At 35.2% G+C, this 23,475-nt stretch overlaps 1 protein-coding gene across 5 annotated transcripts in view; it reads right to left on the reverse strand.

The window, feature by feature from the left end:
• Nucleotides 1–23,475, reverse strand: part of EPHA5 (EPH receptor A5) — a 411,524-nt gene that overhangs the window by 373,972 nt on the left and 14,077 nt on the right. For all 5 annotated transcript variants that reach the window (XM_018049506.1, XM_018049505.1, XM_018049503.1 and 2 more), the window contains exon 2: nucleotides 5,701–5,765. In XM_018049506.1, coding sequence (XP_017904995.1) covers nucleotides 5,701–5,765 — 65 coding nt within the window. The remainder of the gene's footprint in view (nucleotides 1–5,700; nucleotides 5,766–23,475) is intronic.

The following is a 23,475-nucleotide window of genomic DNA, read 5'->3' on the forward strand; positions in this document are numbered from 1 at the left end:
GAGACATTACTTTGCCAACAGATGTCCATCTAGTCAAAGCTATGGTTTTTCCAGTAGTCATGTATGGGTGTGGGAGCTGAACTATAAAGAAAGCGGAGTGCCAAAGAATTGGTGCTTTTGAACTGTTGGGTTGAGAAGACTCTTCAGAGTCCCTTAGACTGCAAGGAGATCCAACCAATCCATCGTAAAGGAGATCAGTCCTGGGTGCTCATTGGAAGGACTGATGCTGAAGCTGAAACTCCAACACTTTGGCCACCTGATTTGAAGAACTGACTCATTTGAAAAGCCCCTGATGCTGGGAAAGATTGAGCGCAGGAAGAGAAGGGGATGACAGAGGATAAGATGGCTGGATGGCATCACCAACTCAATGGGCATGAGTTTGAGTAAACTCAGGGAGTTGTTGATTGCCAGGGACGCCTGGCGTGCTGCTGTCCACGGGGTCACAAAGAGTCAGACATGACTGACGGAGCGACAACTGAACTGAATAGCATGTGACACTCTCTAGCACATTTAAAACTTTCTCTTTTTCCAATTTTAATTTATTTATTTCAATTGGAGGCTAATTACTTTACAATATTGTATTGGTTTTGCCATACATCAACATGAACCCACCATGGGTGAGGTGAATTTTCTCTTCAGCACCAACTCCTCTTTTATATAAACTAGAAGTCTAAGAACTATCCAGAACCTACTTATGTCTCTGGAGACCTAATTGTTTGGAAGAGTTCTCCTGGTAGGAGTGTCAATATCCTGGAAGACCTGGGTTTAAAATGGCCTCAATCTCTTTCCAACTGAATACCCTTGGACAAGTCACTTACACTTAATCCACCTCATTTTTTCCATCTGCAAAAAAATACTAAATATCTCTTTTTACATTGCCATTGTTAGTATCAAATAAATTTATGTACTTAATAAAAGTATTTTTTATGGCAAGACAGTGAGAAAGAATGACGTTATCACATGTGTCAAACACATGCATATTCCTCCCAGCTGTGTCACAAACTACTTGAATGACCTTGAGCAAAAACTGTAACCTTTCTGCCACTTCTGTACAAGCATAGAGAGAAAAGAATAGAAAACATTTCACTTATCACATTGCTCTAACACTCTGATAAATCATTCTCAAAATAATAATGCCACACCGAGCTCCATAGTGTCAGGGACTTTTTCTTTTCTTCCCCCCGCCTCACTATCTTCACCATGATAACACTGATTATAGTAGAGAAGAAAAGTTAGGCTCTGACTCATTCTCACTTCCATAACTATTAATAACTCTACTAGGTATACATATATAACCTACTAACAAAACTAAACTACTATAACTAACTAACCAAACCAGGTACAAATTAAGAAAGGCACACATAGTTTGATAGTTTGTGCCTAGAAGAGTTCTAGCCACAAGGTAAGGGCCTAGTATATATCTGCTGAATGAATGAATACAGCGAATTTGCATAAAAGTTAACTTTTCTATAACAAAGTACCTCTGGACATGTATCGAAAAAAAAAGGAAAGAAAAAGGGAAAGAGACTCCAAATTACTACTGTAAGGCAGAAGACACACACACATACAGAACACACACACACACAACACACACACACACAGATTACAAAGTACAAGCTGAAGCCAAAATTCAAAAGATGTGCCCTAAGGTGAGGTACTCAAACAAAACTAGGAAGAAACTCTCTCAGCATGTAACAATGAGAAAAATTTTTAAAAAAAAAAGTCCCTCCTGAAACAAAATAAAATCTCAATGTTTGTGCAATATTGAAAAATGACTCCATGATAATCTGAATACTGCAGACTATCAGCTTAAATAATTGAAGAGAAGCAGGCGGAAACTGAGTCAAACAGAAGAATTTGCTTAGTCTTCCAACAGCAGCCTTTGGTCAACTTTGGGGGGAAGAGGTCATGGAAATCTGCCAGCCCTGGCTTTCTGAAGCTTCCAACTAAACAGAAAAGTTGGAAATTCAGATTTTACATGAACTCTCCCAATCTTTAAGTGCTGACAATAAATCTATACAGATAGAGTCAAAAACAAAGAAACATAAAAACCTGATGGACTGGCAGATCCAGTATGAATAGAAATGCAACAGAAGGTCAAAGAAAGGATGTGTACTGGGTGCCAACACTGCCCAGTTCTACTTTCTGTCACACTTAGTTAATCTACATGTAGAACTACATATTAGGAATGTATGACCCATTTCATAAATTAAAAAAATATTACCCTTCTAAAAAATATTTATTGAAGTTCTATGATATGCCAGGAACTGAGCCAAGTTTTAGAAACACTGTGCAATGGTAAATATGAGCTTGTCATAAGAAATATAAAAGCTTAAAAAAAAAAAAGAGCACAACAGGTGCACTGATGGTTTCTAAGAAGTGTATGGAATGTGTACATGACTACAGGGATGAATAAGTGTTTATTCTAAGTTACTTGTCCAGTTCTCAGGCCTACATTTAAGTTACTATTTTGATTAGGTTAAAAATAAAAGAATAAAATATTCTTTCCTAAGGTATGAAGTTCAGGAAAATGTTCTAGAAAAAAAATCCAGAATATTCTTCTTTATTTAGTAAAGTAAAGGCTTTGAGACTGGAGGAACTCTAGCCAAGACAGTCTCAGGAGAGTATTCTTTTAGGGTGTGACTGGACTATATATAATGACAATTCTCAAGATCAAGTATTTGAAGAGTATCTTGCCTGACTCACTCCACTCTGGTACCTGCCAGACTACCATTTTCACCCTGATGGCAGATTGTTGCTTTGTTTTGTTTTTTCCAAGACTACTTTAAAGAGTTGAAGAGGCAGGAAAGAGCACAGGGTACCTTAAAATGCCACAAACTTGTGGTTCTACCAAGATTTAGTCCTTCTCTTGACTGTTCTCAGAACTACTCCAAGAGCTTGGTAAATTTCCAGAGTCCTGAAAAGTTGATTCTTATAATACTTTTCAGTTTTTCTCATGGCTTTTATGGAAGAGAAAATTTTCAGATATCTTTACTAAAGAATTTTTGCTAACATTATGTCAATGATCTATAGTTCAGTTAGAATTAGATTATCTATTTATAAATGACTCAACCTAATAATCTATAAAAAGTGCATGCAAATTTTATTGGAATTGCTTGCACTTTTATGCTTATTCTCTTTAAAATATAATTTTAAAAGTTTCCTCAATTTGCATTTGGGTGAGTTTAACACAAAATGTAACACCTTGGTTTGACACACATTCCTTATACTTGGATAAGTGCACATTTTACTAAGTTTTTCTAATTTAATTTCTTTTTCTTCAATATTAACACCAGGCATTAGCAGCGTGGTTATATTAGTCAGTGGTTTCAAAAGAAACCACTCAAAAAATTACAAGCGTTTTGAAAAAAGTACTCTTCAAAAAACTCTGAACAAAATTAACAATATACTAACAATTATAATAGAAACAAAAAGTAAGGACGAGCTTTTTAGAATGACTGGAAATAGCTCATTCCCCGTACAAAAGGTATGTTTTTATTAAGAAATCAATTGTGCTTTATACAGAAATCATACTTAAAACTGAGCCATTTCCCTAAAACTATCTAGCTGCAACAACAACTACAACATCAGATTTACCCTCACAGTTACACTCTGTCTAAACTTTTCTGAATAACTACCGAATGGAAGTATGAGAAATACAAAACTAAATTCAAAGAGAATATGACATATTTTCTGAGGGTTTAAAAAAAAAATAACTTCATCCCAATATGTCAGCCTCTTCTCAGAAAGGGCAATTCAAAATATTTATGTAATAAATCATTTTTGATATTTGAAAAATAAGAGAACAAAATATATTTACAGGTTCTCATATATGGATGTTAGCTAGAGATCTTCCTGTATAGGAGGTGTACTTAAAGATGAAAGAAAGAAAATAACTCAGAGATGGCCAGTGAGGGGAAGAAGGAAGAAAAAAATGGTGAAAGGAAGAACATAAGAAAGATAAAAGACAGATTAAGTGAATATATACATTTATGTTGGCACTGGCTATACTGAATACAAAACTGAGTGTTTTTATGTTCAATTACAAATTGAATAAGAATTTTTTTTTCACATGGTTTACCTTCATGTTTTAATATCATGGTTTACCTTCATGTTTTAATATCATAACAATCTACTTGTATTACTTTATTTATATTATACCTCTAAATATAACTATATTATTTAACAACCAAAAAGAAATACCAACTTAATGAAAAAAGAAAAAACACACAGAGATGAGGATGTTAACATGTGTATTATTAGGCACTAGAACAATTAATACTACTTGTCCTATTTCCAGGGCTTCCCCAGTGGCTTAGTTGTAAACAATCTACCTGCAATGCAGGAGCCTCAGGAGATTCAGGTTCAATCCATGGGTCAGGAAGATCCCCTGGAGAAGGGCATGGCAACCCACTCCAGCAGTCTTGCCTGGAGAATCCCATGGACAGAGGAACCTGGAGGGCTATCGACCACAGAGTCTAAAAGAGTCAGGCATGACTGAAGTGACTTAGCACACACGTCCTATTTCCACAAAAATGTTCTAATGTGCTGCATGCAGTCCATGGGGTCGCAAAGAGTCATACATGACTGAACTGAACTGAATGTTCTAAATGAAGGACAAATACACCTATCTGGTATATTCATCAAGTGGAAAAATATTTTAAGTTTTGCTTATTTTGGTTGTTATAACCAGATGTGTTATGATATTTGATTCCTTAATTAGATTGAAATTAACCTTCAAGGTCATATGAAATATTATTAGTATGCATAATTTTAAAAATATATACATGTATACACTATATAATTGTTTTAAGTATTCAAATTGTTTAAATATTAAAGTCATTAAATAATAAAAATATTCCATCAAAGTCTAGATTGTTTTCAATATAACAGTCACACAATACAGTTAATTCTTTCTGTGTAATACAATGATTTTATGTCACAAACATAATATATGTTTTAAGATGGTTAGCATTATAAATATTATCAATATGTTTATATTTTAAAACACCTTACCTAATTTTCACCCCAAAGACTTTATTTTTAATGTACACCATACAATAATTTACTAATTAAAACAATGGTGGATTATAAAAATCTTCCAGTGAGCATCTTTTCTGAAAGTTCTCAATAGAGAAAAATTCAAGAATTAAAAGAAAACCTTTGAATGATGACTGACAATATTCTGAGTAATTTTTTAATAACAATGGAATTTAAAGGAATTTCTTATAATATTTTAATTCCATAATGTAGTGAATGAATCATAATAAACTGTTCCAAGTGTTTAATTCAACACTGGTCATTGACACATCAACTTTTACTTCCTAGTCAATACAAACAAGCTAAGGGCATGTTGCAGCAAATCTATTTTCTCATTTATTTTTTTCTTTTTCAATAAATCAATTCTAAAAATATGTTGGTTCCTTCAACCTAAATCTCTCCTGAATGCTGAAAACCTTCACATTTTTTTATGGAGAAACATTCAGAGAGGAAAATAATACATTTGCTGTCCATTCATTAAAATCTCTTCCCAATTTCCCTGCTTTCCCCAATCAGACTTAATTTGAAGTCTCCTCCTTCTTCACATATACACTCCTTTTTTCTTAATGACAAGAATGTACAGAGAATACAACTATACAATATTTAAGATGATGTATATTCAAGTAGTTTAAGCTTTGGCAAAATTTCAGAAAGACTTACCCCATTTTTTGGAAAAGCAATCCATCCCAAGTCCCCCATGACAGTCCGTGAATCCAACAAATTCACTAAAAGAGAAAGAACACAAAACTGTGTGAATTATATGAAAATACATCACTATTTTCAAAAAGTTATTAAAAGCACATGTTGTTTCCATAACTGAAAGTAGATTCAGCATTCATTATAATGAATACAAGAGTGACAGTTTAAAGAAAGCATTATTAGGATGCAAGAGAACAAGCAATTTTGAATAACTATTTGGAGAACAATTACAGCAAAATCATATAAACAAGTCATTACCCTAAATGGTTTTTTTTTTTTTTTTTTTGGTCAAACAAGAATAAAGGAAAAGAGTTAATAAAAAATAAAAATAAAATGAAAGGTCCACAGGAAACCCAGAAGGACCATGTCCCTTTTTTTTAAAGACTGTAGGTCTTGGGATTAAGCTGCAGCCATAAAACTGCAGCTAAGTATACTCTATTTTCTTCTGGAAAGTTGTTATGAGCAATTAACAAATAATTTACATTAAACAGCAATAAACTATTCCCAAGCTTGTAACATTTTTGTGATATTAACCAAAATCTGTAATCCAAATTGCAAATTTAATTAAGAAATAAATCTACAGACACTTTACCAAGCTTAGAAAATTGTAGCAGTTCTCAAGGTTGTTGCTATAGTTAAGTGCCTGTTGCATTCCCAAAGATACTTTCTACTTATATACAACCATAACCCAAAATGCGTTTCTTATAAAACTGTTAGCTACATTTTGAAAGGCATATCTCAATTATGGCTGAGTGCCTTAAAATATTTGTGGTCCCAAGACAGAAGTCATCAATGCAAAAGGAAGGAATGTAAGAGTATGTACATGCACATGCACCCACACACACTCACAAACTCACACTCACACACACATGCATACATACATACAAAGATACTCAAGGAGTTTATATTTTAACAGGTTCATCACCTATCCCTATGAAATTAAAGTAGTTTTGATTTTTCCAGTAGTCGTGTATAAATTGGACATATGGACAAGAATTGGACCATAAAGAAGGCTTTTGAACTGTGGTGTTGGAGAATACTCTTGAGAATCCCTTGGACAGCAAGGGGATCAAATCAGTCAATCCTGAAGGAAATCAACCTGAAAATTCATTTGAAGGACTGATGCTGAAGCTCCAATACTTTGGCCACCTGATGCAAAGAGCCAACTCACTGGAAAAGACACTGATGCTGGGAAAGACTGAGGGCAGGAGGATAAGGGTACGACAGAGGATGAGATGGTTGGATGGCACCATCGACTCAATGTACATGAGTCTGAGCAAACTCCAGGAGATAGGGAAAGACAGGAAAGCCTGGCGCATTGCAGTACATAAAGTCGCAGAAAGTCAGATTGAACAACAAATGGTGTCAATGTAGTCAAATGTTTTAGACCTAGATGATGGAGCATTATCTTTCAAATATATTATACCTAAAATAAAAGGATCTACCTGGCATGCTTTGCAACTGAACCACTTTAAATGAGGATGGTAGGTAGCGCACCCAAAAGAAACAACTAGGTTAACTGTGGTCAGAGCTACTGAAGCTTCCTTACACTGCATTCAAGAGTCAGTATCTTGTAATGTCTACAATTCTAAAAAAAAATGGTTCATGGTGGGAGTGGGAGGGAGTCTCAAGAGGGAGGGGATATATGTATACTTGTGGCTGATTCATACTGTTGTAAAACAGAAATCAACACAATATTATAAAACAATTAACCTCCAATTAAAATTGAAAAAATACTCAGAAAAGAAAGAAATAAAAAGATAATTTTATCTGCAATGGTAAGCCTAGGGTACTAAGGGTTTAACAACTGATAGACTGAGAAATGCGTTATAAAATTGTACAAGAGAACATAAACTATTATGACCAAGGAAATCTGGATCATAACAGAAATGGAAAGTTCCGATATCCTATAGAAATTATGTGCATTTAGCCTTTATTATGAGAAGGTCGCACAGAGTTGGACATCACTAAAGTGACATAGAAGCAGCAGCAGCATGAGAAGGAAAATGGCAACCCATTCCAATATTCTTGCCTAGAAAATTCTATGAACAGAAGAGCCTCGTGGGCTAAAGTCCGTGGATCATAAAAGAATTGGACACAGCTTAACAACAAAACAACAACAACTCTTATTATCCATTGTTTTATTCCATTTTACATATGCAAGCATACGTATGTTACACACAAAGGTAATCGTCTATATTAATTAACGCAAAATTTAAAAAAATGCAAAACCTTAAAAAACACAGATATATACTCAATATTGCAACATACACCTGTCTATTTTCATTAAGTTCTGAGCTCTTTAACAATAAAAATGCATGCCTACAGAATGTTTGCATTAACTTGAACCTATATACAATAAGGTTTTTTCCCTAAATTATTCATATAATTTGCAGAATAATTATTTCTTAGAAAATTGACCCAACCGAAAAAACTATTGTTTTAAAACAAAAAAAACAAAACAAAACAAACCCAAAATATTCCACTACCCTCTCACCTTGCAAACCTTCCAGTCACCCCACTAAATCTAATTTTTCAGGTAGATTTGAATTTTTTTTAACTCTACTGTTGGCTCTTCTGGTTTCTATGGGAATTAGGCTACATTAAACTTAAATGTCCTTGTCCTCATTTTAATCTTTTCTGGGTCACTAGGGCTGTGTCTAGACATGACAAAATATCAGGGGAGTGCAGAACCTAAATTGTTCTGTTTATTCATCTTTATGAGTCATTTTATTCACCTTTGATACTGAGCAGTAGCATATCTGTTTGGACTAAAGTGGAGCAAACGAGCAAACTGAAGGTGTTCTACTGTGATGGCAGCTAAACTGAACTTAATTCTGTGATGACAAAGGAATGTGCATAGGAATTCTAGGATTCCTAACTAGCCTGCCATGAGAAACATAGCATGCTTTGTAAACTTAATATGTGCATCTTGAAATATTCATTATTATCAACACAATTCCAGATGTCTAAAATTTAGTTACTCTCATTTGAATTAACCTTAATCAAAATGATTGTTTCTACTCTTTGTGGTTTAGAAAATATACATAAATGAAAATAAATGAATGACCTCAAAATAACAGCTCTGCTGCTAATATCATTTATTGGGAGTTTTCAATATTGGAACGTGTTACTGAATACATGAAAATAACTACAATAGGAATGTATATTGCCTTTCTTTTGTTGGTCTTGTCAAAAGATTTTCTTCAAATAAACAGACTAGGGTGTTTATGGGAAATACCTGCATGTCACTTTTCAGTGCTGCCTAAAATTGCTTTCCTCCTAGAAACAGATGATTTCATAAAATTCATAATGCAAAACACACATTTACATATACCATTTTTACTGAACTGGAAATTGAGGGAAAAAAAGAAAAATTAGGTGTTTTAGGTAATTACCTGCAGACTACTATATTATAATTTTGTTCATATAATGCAGAGTAAACTGGGATTTGATGCCTCAAGGAAAATAACTATAAAATTAGATCTACATACAGTTAGATAGAAAGATAGATACAGATAGAGAGTATGAGAGTTTTTGCATACCTCCAAGTTTTGCACATGCTGCTTTAGCTCTCTCAAATACCCTTCTCCCTTTGTGAACCGCTAACTCTTCATTTGTACTTCAAAACATATTTTAGAAACTGCCTTCCCAGGAAACCATCTCTGATTCTCCTTTTTTTAAATGTGGGTGTGGTAATATTACTGAATATGTCATTAACACCAAATTCTATTCTCCAAATCATGGAATACACAAAACTGTTTTGTTCCCTTAAAATAACACCATGTTTTTACTCATGCCTATGAAAATATCCTGCACTCAGAACATTTATATAGTTGTTTGTTTTATGAATGGATCATTTGGTCAATGGGCAGATCAGGAGGGTGTGGTTCTCAACACAAGTATCTAATAATGCCTAGAGATATTTTTGATTGTCAAAACTGGGAAGTAGGGGAGTATTTGCTACTGGCATCTCATGGTTCTGAAGAAGCCAGGCATGCAATTGACTAAGCATCCTTCAATGCACAGCAAAATTCTCCCACCCTCCAAGAAAGTCTTATCTAGCTCAAATTTCACCAATACCAAAGCTGAGAGACGCTAGTATACACCTATGGTGTTACTATAAAATGTCCACTTCCACAATTCCTTGCACAATACATCAGTGGCATGACCTTCATTAACAGAAGCTAACATATTTGGAAGAATTCCTTATGAATCAAAATACTACTCCTATCTAGGGAAACGAAAGCAATAAAAATTATAGCCTTATTTAGAGAAAAAAAAGAGCATTATGAATACCCAATACTTCTAAATTATTTTAGTAACCAATGTAACAATTATTATAAGTGTAATTATTCATGTTCTAATAATTTCTGAACGTTCATGATGGTATGCATGAAAAAGTTTTATGCCACTAATATTATCGATGCTTCTATATCCTCCATTACTCAAGCTATTCACATAATACCAGTTTAGACATAGTATATATATAAATGTGAACTTTCAGGATTTCTTTTTCCAATTTCATTACTGAATTTATTAAAAAAGGGTTTGGCAGTAACAGAGCACAGTCACTAAGTATCTTCTGTACTACAATTACAGTAATTAAATTGCTCTGAACAGTATATATGCTTGTTGTAAATTGCAATGAATACACAATGAGTATTGATCTTCATTGTACAACTTAATTAAAACTTGTCCAGGAGAAACCACTAATGAATATAATTAGAGGAAATGTTTGATACCACATTTACTCTGAAGGACATTAGTTAGATATCGGAAATTTTATGGAAAATGTTTTTATTCTATTATTTAGATTTTACAATAAAAGCACACCATCAAACTGAGAGAGTCTTTAAGGTCATTTTCCCTCAGTCACCGTACATTTAAAATGAAGATGAGCATATTGGTTGGTACTCTAATCAGTAACTAAGAAGACTGATTCTCCAAGAGAAATAACTCTACAGAGGTTAGTAAGTATTCAGTCTACTGCAAATACCTAAAGCTATTACAGGAAAAACAAAGACTCAAGAATATAGGAACTTCTTAGTAAGTAAAAATCGGCTAACTGGTTCACTAAATAACAGATTATAATAGAAACTAATTCAAACTAATATTAGGTATGTTTTAATTTTATTACTACACACTAATGATTTTAATGCTTTCCTGAACAAACAGAGAAAAGCTCTTAAAGAACTGACATTCAGAAAAGCTAGAGACTTGCTAGTCCATTCTTTTTGTTAGGATTCAAAAAAGACAAGGGAGGGCATAAGATGTAAAACGGACTATGCATAAAAAGAATCCTAAGGCTTCAACGTCACACATTCTAAAAATTAAGGAGTAATTGGAATTGATTATTCAAACATGCTCTTTAACGGTTTTAAGTTACAAATATTTATAACTTGCTGTGTATCACTCTGACTCTGTTGATTCCTCCTTAATATCTTTCTAATATTAGTCACAAAAAGAAAAAAAAATATTGGATTTTCCAGGAAAATATTACCTTGAACAGAATGCGTTTTAGGACTTTGAAGAGTCAAAAGACAGCTCAAGGACACTTGGTCCCATCACCACCCATGGGTAATGCTTTGAAGGAATGTGTGATTCCTTGATGACAAGAAGGTAAAAGGAGAGCCAAAAGGCATATTCTTAATCTTTCTTACATTGTTTCTGTTTTTTCTATGATTAACATTAACAAAGAAACACAATTACAATAGTGGTCAGACTTCCACCACAGTGTGAAGAAAATACTTTGGATTAGTAGCAGGTAACATGACATTTTCTTTCTCTAAAGGCACTGAATTAAAGTCCCATTGAACACAGTTGAGTTCTGATGGATACCTTCTTATTGATTTTCATTTAACAATATCAGAAAAGCTACTGAATTCAATTACAGCACACTTAACAAATCTGTGGGAATAAACCCCAGATATACAGCTGTCCAGTCTGTCTCTAAGGTCCCATTCAGCACAGATGTGATTTCTTGCTTCTGGGTTAAATTTTATAATTTGACAACTGCTGCAGGGAACAAAGAACAGTTGGCAAAAGGAGTGCAGAGAAAGAGGACATGTGTTTCCCATTAGAAAACAAATTTGTAAATTTGGTAAGAATTATTTTTTAGGTTTTAGGTTGTTACATAGTTTCTGGCATCTTTGCTTGAAAGCAAGACTCTATAACTGTATTTCAACAGTGAATGAGAGAATATTCATTTCTTTTACAATCATGAGCAATGTAATTATGTAATCCTTTTTATGAAAAAAAGGAAGGAAGAATATGAAAAAAGGAACTTATTCAGTGTTTACTATAAATCAGGTTTGACTGTGTAGATCGCAACAAACTGCAGAAAATTTTGAAAGAGATGGGAATAGCAGACCACCTGACCTGCCTCCTGAGAAATCTGTATGCAGGTCAAGAAGCAACAGTTAGAACTGGACATGGAACAACAGACTGGTTCCAAATAGGAAAAGGAGTACGTCAAGGCTGAATATTGTCACCCTGCTTATTTAACATACATGCAGAACACATCATGCGAAATGCTGGGTTGGATGAAGCACAAGCTGGAATCAAGATTGCCAGAAGAAATATCAATATCCTCAGATATGCAGATGAAACTACCCTTATGGCAGAAAAAGAAGAACTAAAGAGCCTCTTGATGAAAGTGAAAGAGGAGAGTGAAAAAGTTGACTTAAAACAACATTTTGAAAACTAACATCATGGCATCTGGTCCCATCACTTCATGGGCAATAGATGGGGAAACAGTGGGAACAGTGACACTTTATTTTTGGGGGGCTCCAAAATGAATGCTGACAGTGACTGCAGCCATGAAATTAAAAGACCCCTGCTCCTTGGAAGAAAAGTTATGACCAACCTAGACAGCATATTAAAAAGCAGAGACATTACTTTGCCAACAAATGTCCATCTAGTCAAAGCTATGTTTTTTCCAGTAGTCATGTATGGATATGAGATTTGGACTATAAAGAAAGCTGAGTGCCAAAGAATTGATGCCTTTGAACTGTGGTGTTGGAGAAGACTTTTGAGAGTCCCTTGGACTGCAAGGAGATCCAACCAGTCAATCCTAAAGGAAATCAGTCCTAAATATTCACTGAAAGGACTGATGCTGACGCTGAAACTCCAATATTTTGGCCACCTGATGCAAAGAACTGACTCATTTGAAAAGTACCTGATGCTGGGAAAAGTTGAAGGCAGGAGGAGAAGGGGGCGACAGAGGATGAGATGGTTGGATGGCATCACCGACACAATGGACATGAGTTTGAGTAAGCTCTGGGAGTTGATGATGGACAGGGAAGCCTGGCATGCTGCAGTCCATGTGGTCACAAAGAGTCAGACACGACTGAGTAACTGAACTGAACTAATATATCATGCACTCTACTTTATCATGTATATATAAGACATATCTATATCTATCTGTATTCTTTTATTTAATGACCTCCACAAACCTAAAAGGCTTCCCAGTTTGTGCAAGTGGTAAAGGAACAGTCTACCAATACAGGAGACACAGAGATGCAGATTCAAACCCTGCACCAGGAAGATACCCTGGAGTTGGAAATGGCAACACACTCCAGTATTTCTTTCCTGGCAAATTCTATGGACAGAGGATCCTGGCAGTCTGCAGTCCTCTGAGATGGAAAGAATCAACATGTCTGTGCGTGCAAATGCATGAACCTCAACAGAAGACTGACAGCTTGAAGTCTCATTCAGAATCCTAGCAGGGAAATCAAGGAAGGAAGAAAACATAAGGCAATCCTGAGGCCTTCATGACAGACCATGAGTCTTGCTTATGGCTTTCCATAATCAAGTTCCTCACTTAGAGCCTGGACACCTAATACCTTGATTACAGCCACCTGTCTCCCAGGACACCCAAAAGCCATGAAATAAAGCACTAGTTATAAATGAATCTATTTGTACAGGAACCATGGCTATGAAACACTGCTTGTGAGAAATCTTACAATCTAGAAGATTGGTTTTGAAGACTGTGATAACCATATAGCTCTGAGTTACTAATATTCCTGATGTTTTGGTAGGATATGGTCATGACTCCCCACGGATACTCTCTCACCTTTCATCTTCAGCGACAATGTATTTCTTCGGTTTTCTTTTACTTCTCTGGCTACATGTTTCCATGATAAACTACTTCCTCTATCAATCCTTCAAATCTTGGCTTTGATCAATACTCTATTTTTGTAGACTGTCTTATCACTCTATATCAATGATTCTTGCTGCTGCTGTTTAGTTGCTCAGTCGTGTCCGACTCTTTGTGACTCAATGGACTGTAGCCTGCCAGGCTCCTCTGTCCACAGGATTCTCCAGGCAAGAATACTGGAGTGGGTTGCCATTTCCTTCCCCAAAATTTAAGCCTGAGTCAATGATTCTTGACTAAGACTTAAAATGAGAATAAAAAAAGAACCTTTTGTAAAGAACAAATGTCTTGGCACCAGTCCATACATCCTGAATCAGACTATTCGGGATGGAGAATGGCTAGGATCTTTCATTTTTGTTTGTTGGTTTTAGTGGTGATATTAGCACACATCCCTATGTAAGGATCCCTATAAAGGAGGGATGAACTTCCATGTCTTCAGTTGTAAATATTAATAACCGTCCAAATCCATATATTTTTTCATCTCTTTCTCTCCTGAAAGTCCAATCAACTTGTAAAACTATCAATTAGTTATTAACACATTCATGACTTGTGGTCATTCTGAATTCAACCTGGCCCCAGATGAACAAAGTATCTTCCCTGCACATACAATAAAAGGTCCTCCTCCCATGGTCTCTATTTCAGGGAATGCAATGACATAGAATCAGCTCTTCCATCCAAAAATCTGTGAGTCACCTTTGCCTTCCTTCACTTATAGCCCCCATATTGAATCAGTAACCAAACCCTACCAATGCTAACTCTATCCTGCATATAACTCTGAACTGCCTGCTCTATTTCATTTCCCAGCAGAACCAGTCCAGTCAAATCCTTGCCATAATTTTAACTTGAGAAACCTCCTAACTGGTTTCTCAGCAGAAAGGCACAATCCTTGAAAATGTCTACAAAACACTGCATCCAGAAAGACCTTTCTAGGCCACCAATGTGGTCATTCCACTCTCCTACTTCAAACCCTGTAGTTGTGTCTTATTGTTTTTAATATAAGTTCTTCCAGAATAATTGGTCTCTATTTTCTTCTCTAGTTTCAGTCAAGCTTTTCCCTCTTTCTCTTTCCACAATTTAGCAATGCTGCACTTATTTCAGTTCCAATTATGTGGTCTTACTATTGATTCAGTTCTGTCCAATGAACTGTGAAGGTGATCTACAAGTAAAAGGAGCTTTTATGAAGAAAACATAAGAAAGGGACACTCTGGGCTGCCTTAAAAGCAGCTGGATATGGGTATATTTCCTGGAACTGATGCAGCCATCTAAAAGTCAGCAGGAGAGCAAAGCCTATAGATTAGGGTTGGAAGAGCAAAGGGATGAGAAGTATCTGGTCCAGATTATATTCAGAGTTGCTAATCCACCTAAATTTGAAGTCTGCCTCTCTTAGGACTTTCTGTTATACGGGAAATAATCAGATTTGCTGTTTAATCCAGTGGGAACTGATTTGCTGTAATTTGCAGAGGAAGACATCCTCACACACAACTGCTAAGTAGCAGAAACTGGAGGCAAACTTTAGTCTCTCTTATTCCAAAAGTCTGTTCTTCTTCTGTCATGTCTCAGTAATTCCGACTTAAAGATATTTGACTTAAAGAATTACAGCAATATTTTAAACCATCAGATTATCTTTGAATTGATATCAAAGAAGATTTTTTTTTGTCTTTCTAAACCTTATTAACTCATTGTTGACTATGAGCAATAAGAAAGAGCTTCGTATATTATTTACATACATTTAGAATGGAATTAAGTGAGTGTATTCTGCATTATGACAGATTCCAAGCCTGTTATGTCATCTAGTTTGAGTTTAATTTTTAGAATAAAAGCAATATGTAAAATTAGACAAGTTTGGTTACTGCACCTGACAAGGTAGCCGCTGAAAACCATATGGTTTTGCTCTTTTCACGCTGTGTATCCTGTGAAGGGAGCAGACTGTTCATTAGTCATAATTTTGCTGTCAGTGGATTTCAGAGTTACCTTTGCCTAAACACTCTGTATGGACTAACTTATGGATATGAATTTTCAATCCCTCTTTGCCATTTCCCTGAGTTTATCATTTTAGAGTATATTAACAATTTAAAACCTTTAGTGTGTGTTTCTGATTGATTTCTTCTTCTTCAGGGTTGTATGCTTCATAGTATGACTGTACTACTGCTAGTTTTCAAAGAACAGTGGCTAAAACTTCTTTGTTTATGATGATGAAAAACATTTTGAAACAAAATGAACAGAAAGAGGCAAAAAGAACAAAATGAAAAGAGGTGAATCTATTTTAAGAATCTTCAACATTTGAAATAAACCCACACATTCAAATTCACTTTGAGAATGGTTCACTGCACAGAGAATACTCATCAGTCCTATGGTTTTGGTTTGTAACTCTGTGAGCTTGTAGAAGTGATTTTACTTTCAGGGTTTCAACTCTCATAGTTGTAATATCAGTGACTAATACTAATAAAATTATAAGTTTCTGTAATTAATAATCATTATATTACTTACTCCTAACAATGATCCCTTGGTATGCTATTTTCCCCACTTTACAAATAAGGAAACTGAAGTTGAGGAAAGCTAAACAGGGCAGGGGTCTAAGGTCACTGGAGTGGTTGCCATTTCCTCCTCCAGAGGATCTTCCCAACCCAGGGATAGAAGTCGCACCTCCTATGTCTCTGGTGTCTCCTGCACTGTAATTAGATGATGATTTATCTGCTGAGCCATCAGGGAATCCCCAACAAACACACAACCAGAATCTAAATCTATCTAACTCCAGAGCTCTTTTTCTTACTTCTGATCACATCTACCCCAATATCTGACTTACTGAGTTCAAAAGTTCCCTCTTTTGAAATTCTTAATTTCTATATATTCAATGACTTTTACTAAATCAATGAATTTTTAATAACATGTTACAGAAACCAGCATCTCCCATAATGCTCTAGTGGCACTGTATATAAGATAGAAATCCTCAGATCTATTAGTATAAACAGCAGACATTAGTTTCTTCCTGGAAAAATCACAATTTAGTATCAAATTACCACCAACAAGGTGTAATATCTTGGAAAGCAAAAGGGTTAGATGAATCCTGTCTTCTTAATTTTTATTTTATTATTCATTATGCTTTAAGCATGCCATTGGGACAAAACAGGGTATAAGTTTGTCAAAATATACCTTTTTATTAAATATTAAAAAGCATACATAAAATGGAAAATGTATGCAAAGCTGACTCATTTGGAATGAATCCTTACCCCAGTCCCTAATTACTCCTAATGTTTGACTAAAGTATACCAAACTGCAAAACAATCTATATAATAATTAGCTTTCTAGCCTTCAGGGTAGGATAAGATGATTAGATCTGAACATGTCTTAAAGCAGAGAGAAATCTGCATAAATTCAGTCTGAATTTTAAGGTGATGATGGCATTTCAAAAATTCACAAACAATTCTATAGCCCAATAATCTTATTGTGAAATGAAAAGCGGCTCGAATTTTTGCTGGCAACTTGAGTCATATCCCCCTGTCAGTCTTGTGGCTTAGTTAAAACTGAATTCTGATGTAAACCCTACACAATAAAATTTTGTTATCGAAAATGAAAATAATACATATATATATTTTATATATTACAATAAACCCTTGGATAATAATCTGTTTTCAAAAACAAGTCAAAATATAAAGCAATACAAAAGAAGCAAAGCAAATATTGTGTCCAATAATTTTAGGTGGCTTAACATAAACATTTTAGTATCCAGCTTTAATTATCAATTTCAAAATAGCTAGCAAGACTTATTATAGCAGGAAAGTAATTTTAAATCATTTCTTAAAAATACAATAAATTATGTACCTTTACAAGTACTAAGATTGATGATCTAGTAGCAATAATTCTTGTCTAGTTAATCTGGTGCCTAAAATGTATTTTTCATCAAAATATAACCCTAGTAGTTGACTACTTCTTTTACAATGTGTATAAAAAAAAGAAAAAGATAACTAAAATAAAATAAGATAAAAGTATTTTCTCATTTCAGTAGTACTCTATCAGATGTTATTTTATGCCCATTAATTACTCACATCCTTTCTCCTTCCCTGGTATTAGAATCCCACTTGTGTTTGGAGTGGTAATATGTCTACCAGAAAATGGGTCATGACTGGCCTTAGCAAATAACAGTCCTCATGTTTCTAAAATCTTAGCCTCCACTGAAATGTGGGGCCTTGTTACATAGATCTGAAATTTCCCTTGTCAGTTTTTGGAAAAGTTTTGTTGTCTTAGCTGAAGGAATAGTGCAGCTGAGATGATTCTTGACTCTTCTCTTTCACTTCCTCTTGTTCTGAACTGGATGTGATGCTTGGAGGTGCACCAGCTTTCTGTCAACCATGAGGCAATATGTTTGTTAGTAAACTGAAAAAAGATATAATGATTCCTATCCTGGTATCATTAAGCCACTGAACCCAAACACCAGACATCTACCCTGAAACCTCTTCCTCAAACATTTTTTAACCCTCTAAATTTTAAGTCACTGTTGAAGAGATTTATTATTTTCAACCTAATTATATGTAATGCAAATAATATATAAATAGGAAGAAGTCTAGTTCACTGCTTTAACTTCTATTCAAGTTCTATGGACAGCTGAAATGAATGAGCATTCATTTTTTCACAAATATTATTAAGCATCTATGTAAGTACTAAGAAATGTTCTCGTCCTTGGGGATACTTCCCTTGAGGCTCAGATGGTAAAGAATCTGCCTGCAATTCAAGAGACCCAGGTTTGATCCTTGGATTGGGAAGATCTTCCACAAAAGTGAATGGCTACCCAATTTAGTATTCTTGCCTGGAGAATCGCATGGACAGAGGAGCCTGGCTGGCTACAGTCCCTGGGGATACAGAGAGTCAGGTATGACCAAAACTTTCACTTAACTTTTTACTTGGGGTTACATCAGTGCATAAAACAGGAAGTATCTTGCTGATTATTCAACCTTCCAGTTGCTTAGCCCTGAGGATAGACACTAGCTTGAATTTATATTACCTATGAAATAATCCTGCTGTATCCTGCAATTCAGACTCTCTTATGGTTTAATTATCTGAATTAACATTTGGCATTCAGGGATTTATATGAACACATTCAAAAGGAAGGCAATATTATTTAGGAATGTAAAGGGGAAATATTAATCAAAGTATACAGTTTGGGGATCAGTTTTGATATCAATGGTTCTACCACTCACTTTGTGCCAAACCACAGTTAGAATAATTTTCAACTTTGATATTTATTTTTACAATTCTCTAACATTTCACATGTCCTTATTGTAGACAGTGTTATCTGATAATAATATAATGACCTTTAGTCTGAGCATATTTTCATATGTTCCTTTTAGAGATTAATAATAGAAACCAGTTATATAGCATTTTCTGAAGTATATGTATACACATATTCTAAAATTCATATATACAAATTCTCATGTTCTAAACATCCAGATTTCCACAGGATTTGCTTTAATGAAGTTTGATTTAGTGAGCATAGGAGGCTCCAGGCATGACATATTTAACCATGTTTTGAGGTTGGCTCCAATGAGTGCCTCTGGGTTAGGAACCATTGGTTCAAAGCGGACATTATAACTTATTTTTTTAGAAAGATTGTTAGAAAGCTGTAAGTCAGAATCACAGCACACTGATCTTATATACAACATTCTTTTTTTAATTTTAACACAGTGGTTTTCACAGTGAGCCCACAATGGCTCCTGTGGTTCTAAAGAGATGTCTCAGAGGCACAAGCAGATGAAGGGAGCAAAGAGCTAAAAACAGAGTCAGGAAACCCGACAACTCTGTTGTTATCTGCTTCATGTATTGGGCTTCCACAATTACTTCTTTTGAATGAGAAATTCTGCAGCTATTAAAAAAAAGAAATTTGAAAATCACTTTCAATATTTTGCCCTTGGGTTTCAACAATGACTTACATAAGAACCTATTAGATGAAAATCAGGTATTTCGGGTATTTTGAAAATTTTTAAGAATTATTGTTCATGGAATTGTTCAATACCCCAAACATAAACAACACTGTGACCAGCTTCTCTCAAAATCCAGAGTCAGGAAAAAAACTGCTTTTTCCTGATGAAATGATACATTTTCTGCCAGAAAATGAAACCGCCATACCTTAAAACTTATGCTTGTTTTCTATTCAACTGCTTTAGCATTGACAATATTGAGATTTTCTTTTTTTTTTTTTTAATTTTTATTTTTTTTAAATTTTAAAATCTTTAATTCTTACATGCGTTCCCAAACATGAACCCCCCTCCCACCTCCCTCCCCACAACATCTCTCTGAGATTTTCTTGATGTAAGTTTTCCATGTCTCCATATACTTTGCTCATATTATTCTTATTTTAATTGATTTTTTATAAACTTGTAGTTTTGTACTAAAATATGATCCCTTCCTTGAATGATGGTATGCATAAAAATACAAATTGCAGTATTTAGGCATATTTAACTAAATATACATAAGATAAGACTCTACACATGGACATCACTAGATGGTCAATACCGAAATCAGATTGATTATATTTTTTGCAGCCAAAGATGGAGAAATTCTATACAGTCAGCAAAAACAAGACCAGGAACTGACTGTGGCATGGACCATGAACTTCTTATTGACAAATTCAGAGTTAAATTGAAGAAAGTAGAGAAAATCACTAGATCATTCAGGTATGAACTAAGTCAATCCCTTACGATTATACAGTGGAAGTGACAAATAGATTCAAGGGATTAGATCTGATAGACAGAGTGCCTGAAGAACTATGGTCAGAGGTTCATGACATTGTACAGGAGGCAGGGATCAAGACCACCACAAAGGAAAAGTAATGCAAAAGGGCAAAATGGTTGTCTGAGGAGGCCTTACAAATAGCTGTGAATAGAAGAGAAGCAAAAGGCAAAGGAGAAAAGGAAAGATACAAGCATCATAATGCAGAGTTCCAAAGAATAGCAAGAAGAGATAAGAAAGACTTCCTCAGCGATCAATGTAAAGAAATAGAGGAAAACAACAGAATGGGAAAGTCTAGACATCTCTTCAAGAAAATGAGAGATACCAAGAGAACATTTCATGCAAAGAGGGGCACAACCAAGGTCGGAAATGGTGTGGACCTAACAGAAGCAGAAGATATTAGGAAGAGGTGGCAAGAATACACAGAAGAACTGTACAAAAAAGATCTTAACGACCCAGATAATCACGATGGTGTGATCACAAATCTAGAGCCAGACATCATGGAATGCCAAGTCAAGTGGGCTGTAGGAACTAGGAACAAAGCTACTGGAGGTGATGGAATTCCAGTTGAGCTGTTTCAAATCCTAAAAGATGATGCTGAGAAAGCACTGCACTCAACATGCCAGCACATTTGGAAAACTCAGCAGTGGCCACAGGACTGGAAAAGGTCAGTTTTCATTCCAATTCCAAAGAAAGGCAATGCCAAAGAATGCTCAAACTACTGCACAATTGCACTCATCTCAAACACTAGTAAAGTAATGCTCAAAATTCTCCAAGCCAGACTTCAACAGTATGTGAACCTTGAAATTCCAGATGTTCAAGCTGGATTTAGAAAAGGCAGAGAAACCAGAGATCAAATTTCCAACATCCACTGGCGCATCGAAAAAGCAAGAGAGTTCCAGAATGACATCTACTTCTGCTTTATTGACTATGTCAAAGCCTTTGACTGCATGGACTACAACAAACTGTGGGAAATTCTTAAAGAGATAGGAATACCAGACCACCTTACCTGCCTCTTGAGAAATCTGTATGCAGGTCAGGAAGCAACAATTAGAACTGGACATGGAACAACAGACTGGATCCAAATAGGAAAAGGAGTATGTCAAGGCCTTTTTGTCACCCTGCTTATTTAACTTATAGGCACAGTAATCATGAGAAACGCTGGTCTGGATGAAGTACAGCTGGATCAAGATCGCTGGGAGAAATATTAATAACCTCAGATATGCAGATGACACTACCCTCATGGCAGAAAAAGAACTAAACACCTTCTTGATGAAAGTGAAAAGAATGAAAAAGTTGGCTTAAAGCTCAACATTCAGAAAACTAAGATCATGGCATATGGTACCATCGCTTCATGGCAAATAGATGGGGAAACAGTGGGAACAGTAACAGACTTTATTTCGGGGGGCTCCAAAATAATTGTAGATGGTGACAGCAGCCATGAAATTTAAAGACGCTTCCTCCTTGGAAGAAAAGTTATGACCAACATAGACAGCATATTAAAAGGCAGAGACATTACTTTGCCAACAAAGGTCCATCTAGTCAAAGCTATGATTTTTCCAGTAGTCATGTATGGATATGAGAGTTGGACTATAAAGAAAGCTGAGCACTGAAGAATCGTTGCTTTTGAACTGTGGTGTTGGAGAAGACTCTTGAGAGTTTCTTGGACTGCAAGGAGATCCAAACAGTCTATCCTAAAGGAAATCAATCCTGAATACTCACTGGAAGGACTGATGCTGAAGCTGAAACTCCAATACTTTGGCCACCTGATGTGAAGAACTGACTCATTGGAAAAGACCCTGATGCTGAGAAAGGTTGAAGGCAGGAGGAAAAGGGGCCGACAGATGATGTTTGGATGGCATCACTGATAATGGACATGAGTTAGAGTAAATTCTGGGAGTTGGTGATGGACAGGGAGGATTGGCATGCTGCAGTCCTGGGGTCTCAAAGAGTCAGACATGACTTAGTGACTAAACTGAGCTGAACTAAATAGAATCTCTAGATTGCGGGTGCAACTAAGAGATTCCACATCAAAATTGATTTATTTCCTATCAATTTATTTGTTGTAGGACCCAAGGCAATTTACTTAATTTCTTCCCCACCCAATCTCGCAGTAAACTGAAATATTAATTGCCAACTCATGGGGTTGTTGTGAGAATTAAAGGAGATTATGTGGTAATAGTTTTCAGAGCAGTTATCATTATTATTCCTACCATCTCGAAGAAAAATTCAGTTCAAAGAATTCATAGCTCAGTAGAATACAATATTAACCCATCGACACTTCTGATATATTAATTAGAATTTTTAGAGTAAATAAAAAAATTTTCAAGGGGGATAGACAATTAAATATCCTAAATAGACCCTGGTTACAATTAGACACACTAACTAGACATTAACTAAGCTATACTTATAAATCTATTTTTAAAGTTATTCAGTTCACATAGTTGATGGTATGCATTTTACTACTCCTTTCCCTGCAATCTTAAGAATTCCTACCAAGTTGAAAATCTAAAGTGCTTCATAAAGTGACAGTTTAAATTATCCAGGAACTCTAAAACAAATGAAAGTAAATTTCATGCCCTCCCCAAAAATTTAAATGATAAAGAAACAGATGTTTTACATTAACCATTTTTCTAAAGGTAAGATAAGTCATTCTTAAAGCCGAAAAAGTTGTTTTTATGTTGGTTGACTGTGGCTCGTCATAGTAATTCTAAAAATTTGTCATAAGAAAGAGGGTGAAAAACAGTCATTGGTTACAACATAAAGAGATAGTGACCACTGGAAATATCCTAGTTATTTCCTGTGTGAAAGTGTGAAGTGTTACTTGCTCGGTCCTGTCCTACTCTTCGAGACCCCTT

Source organism: Capra hircus, chromosome 6, assembly GCF_001704415.2.
Source record: "Capra hircus breed San Clemente chromosome 6, ASM170441v1, whole genome shotgun sequence".
In the NCBI taxonomy this organism is placed as follows: domain Eukaryota; kingdom Metazoa; phylum Chordata; class Mammalia; order Artiodactyla; family Bovidae; genus Capra; species Capra hircus.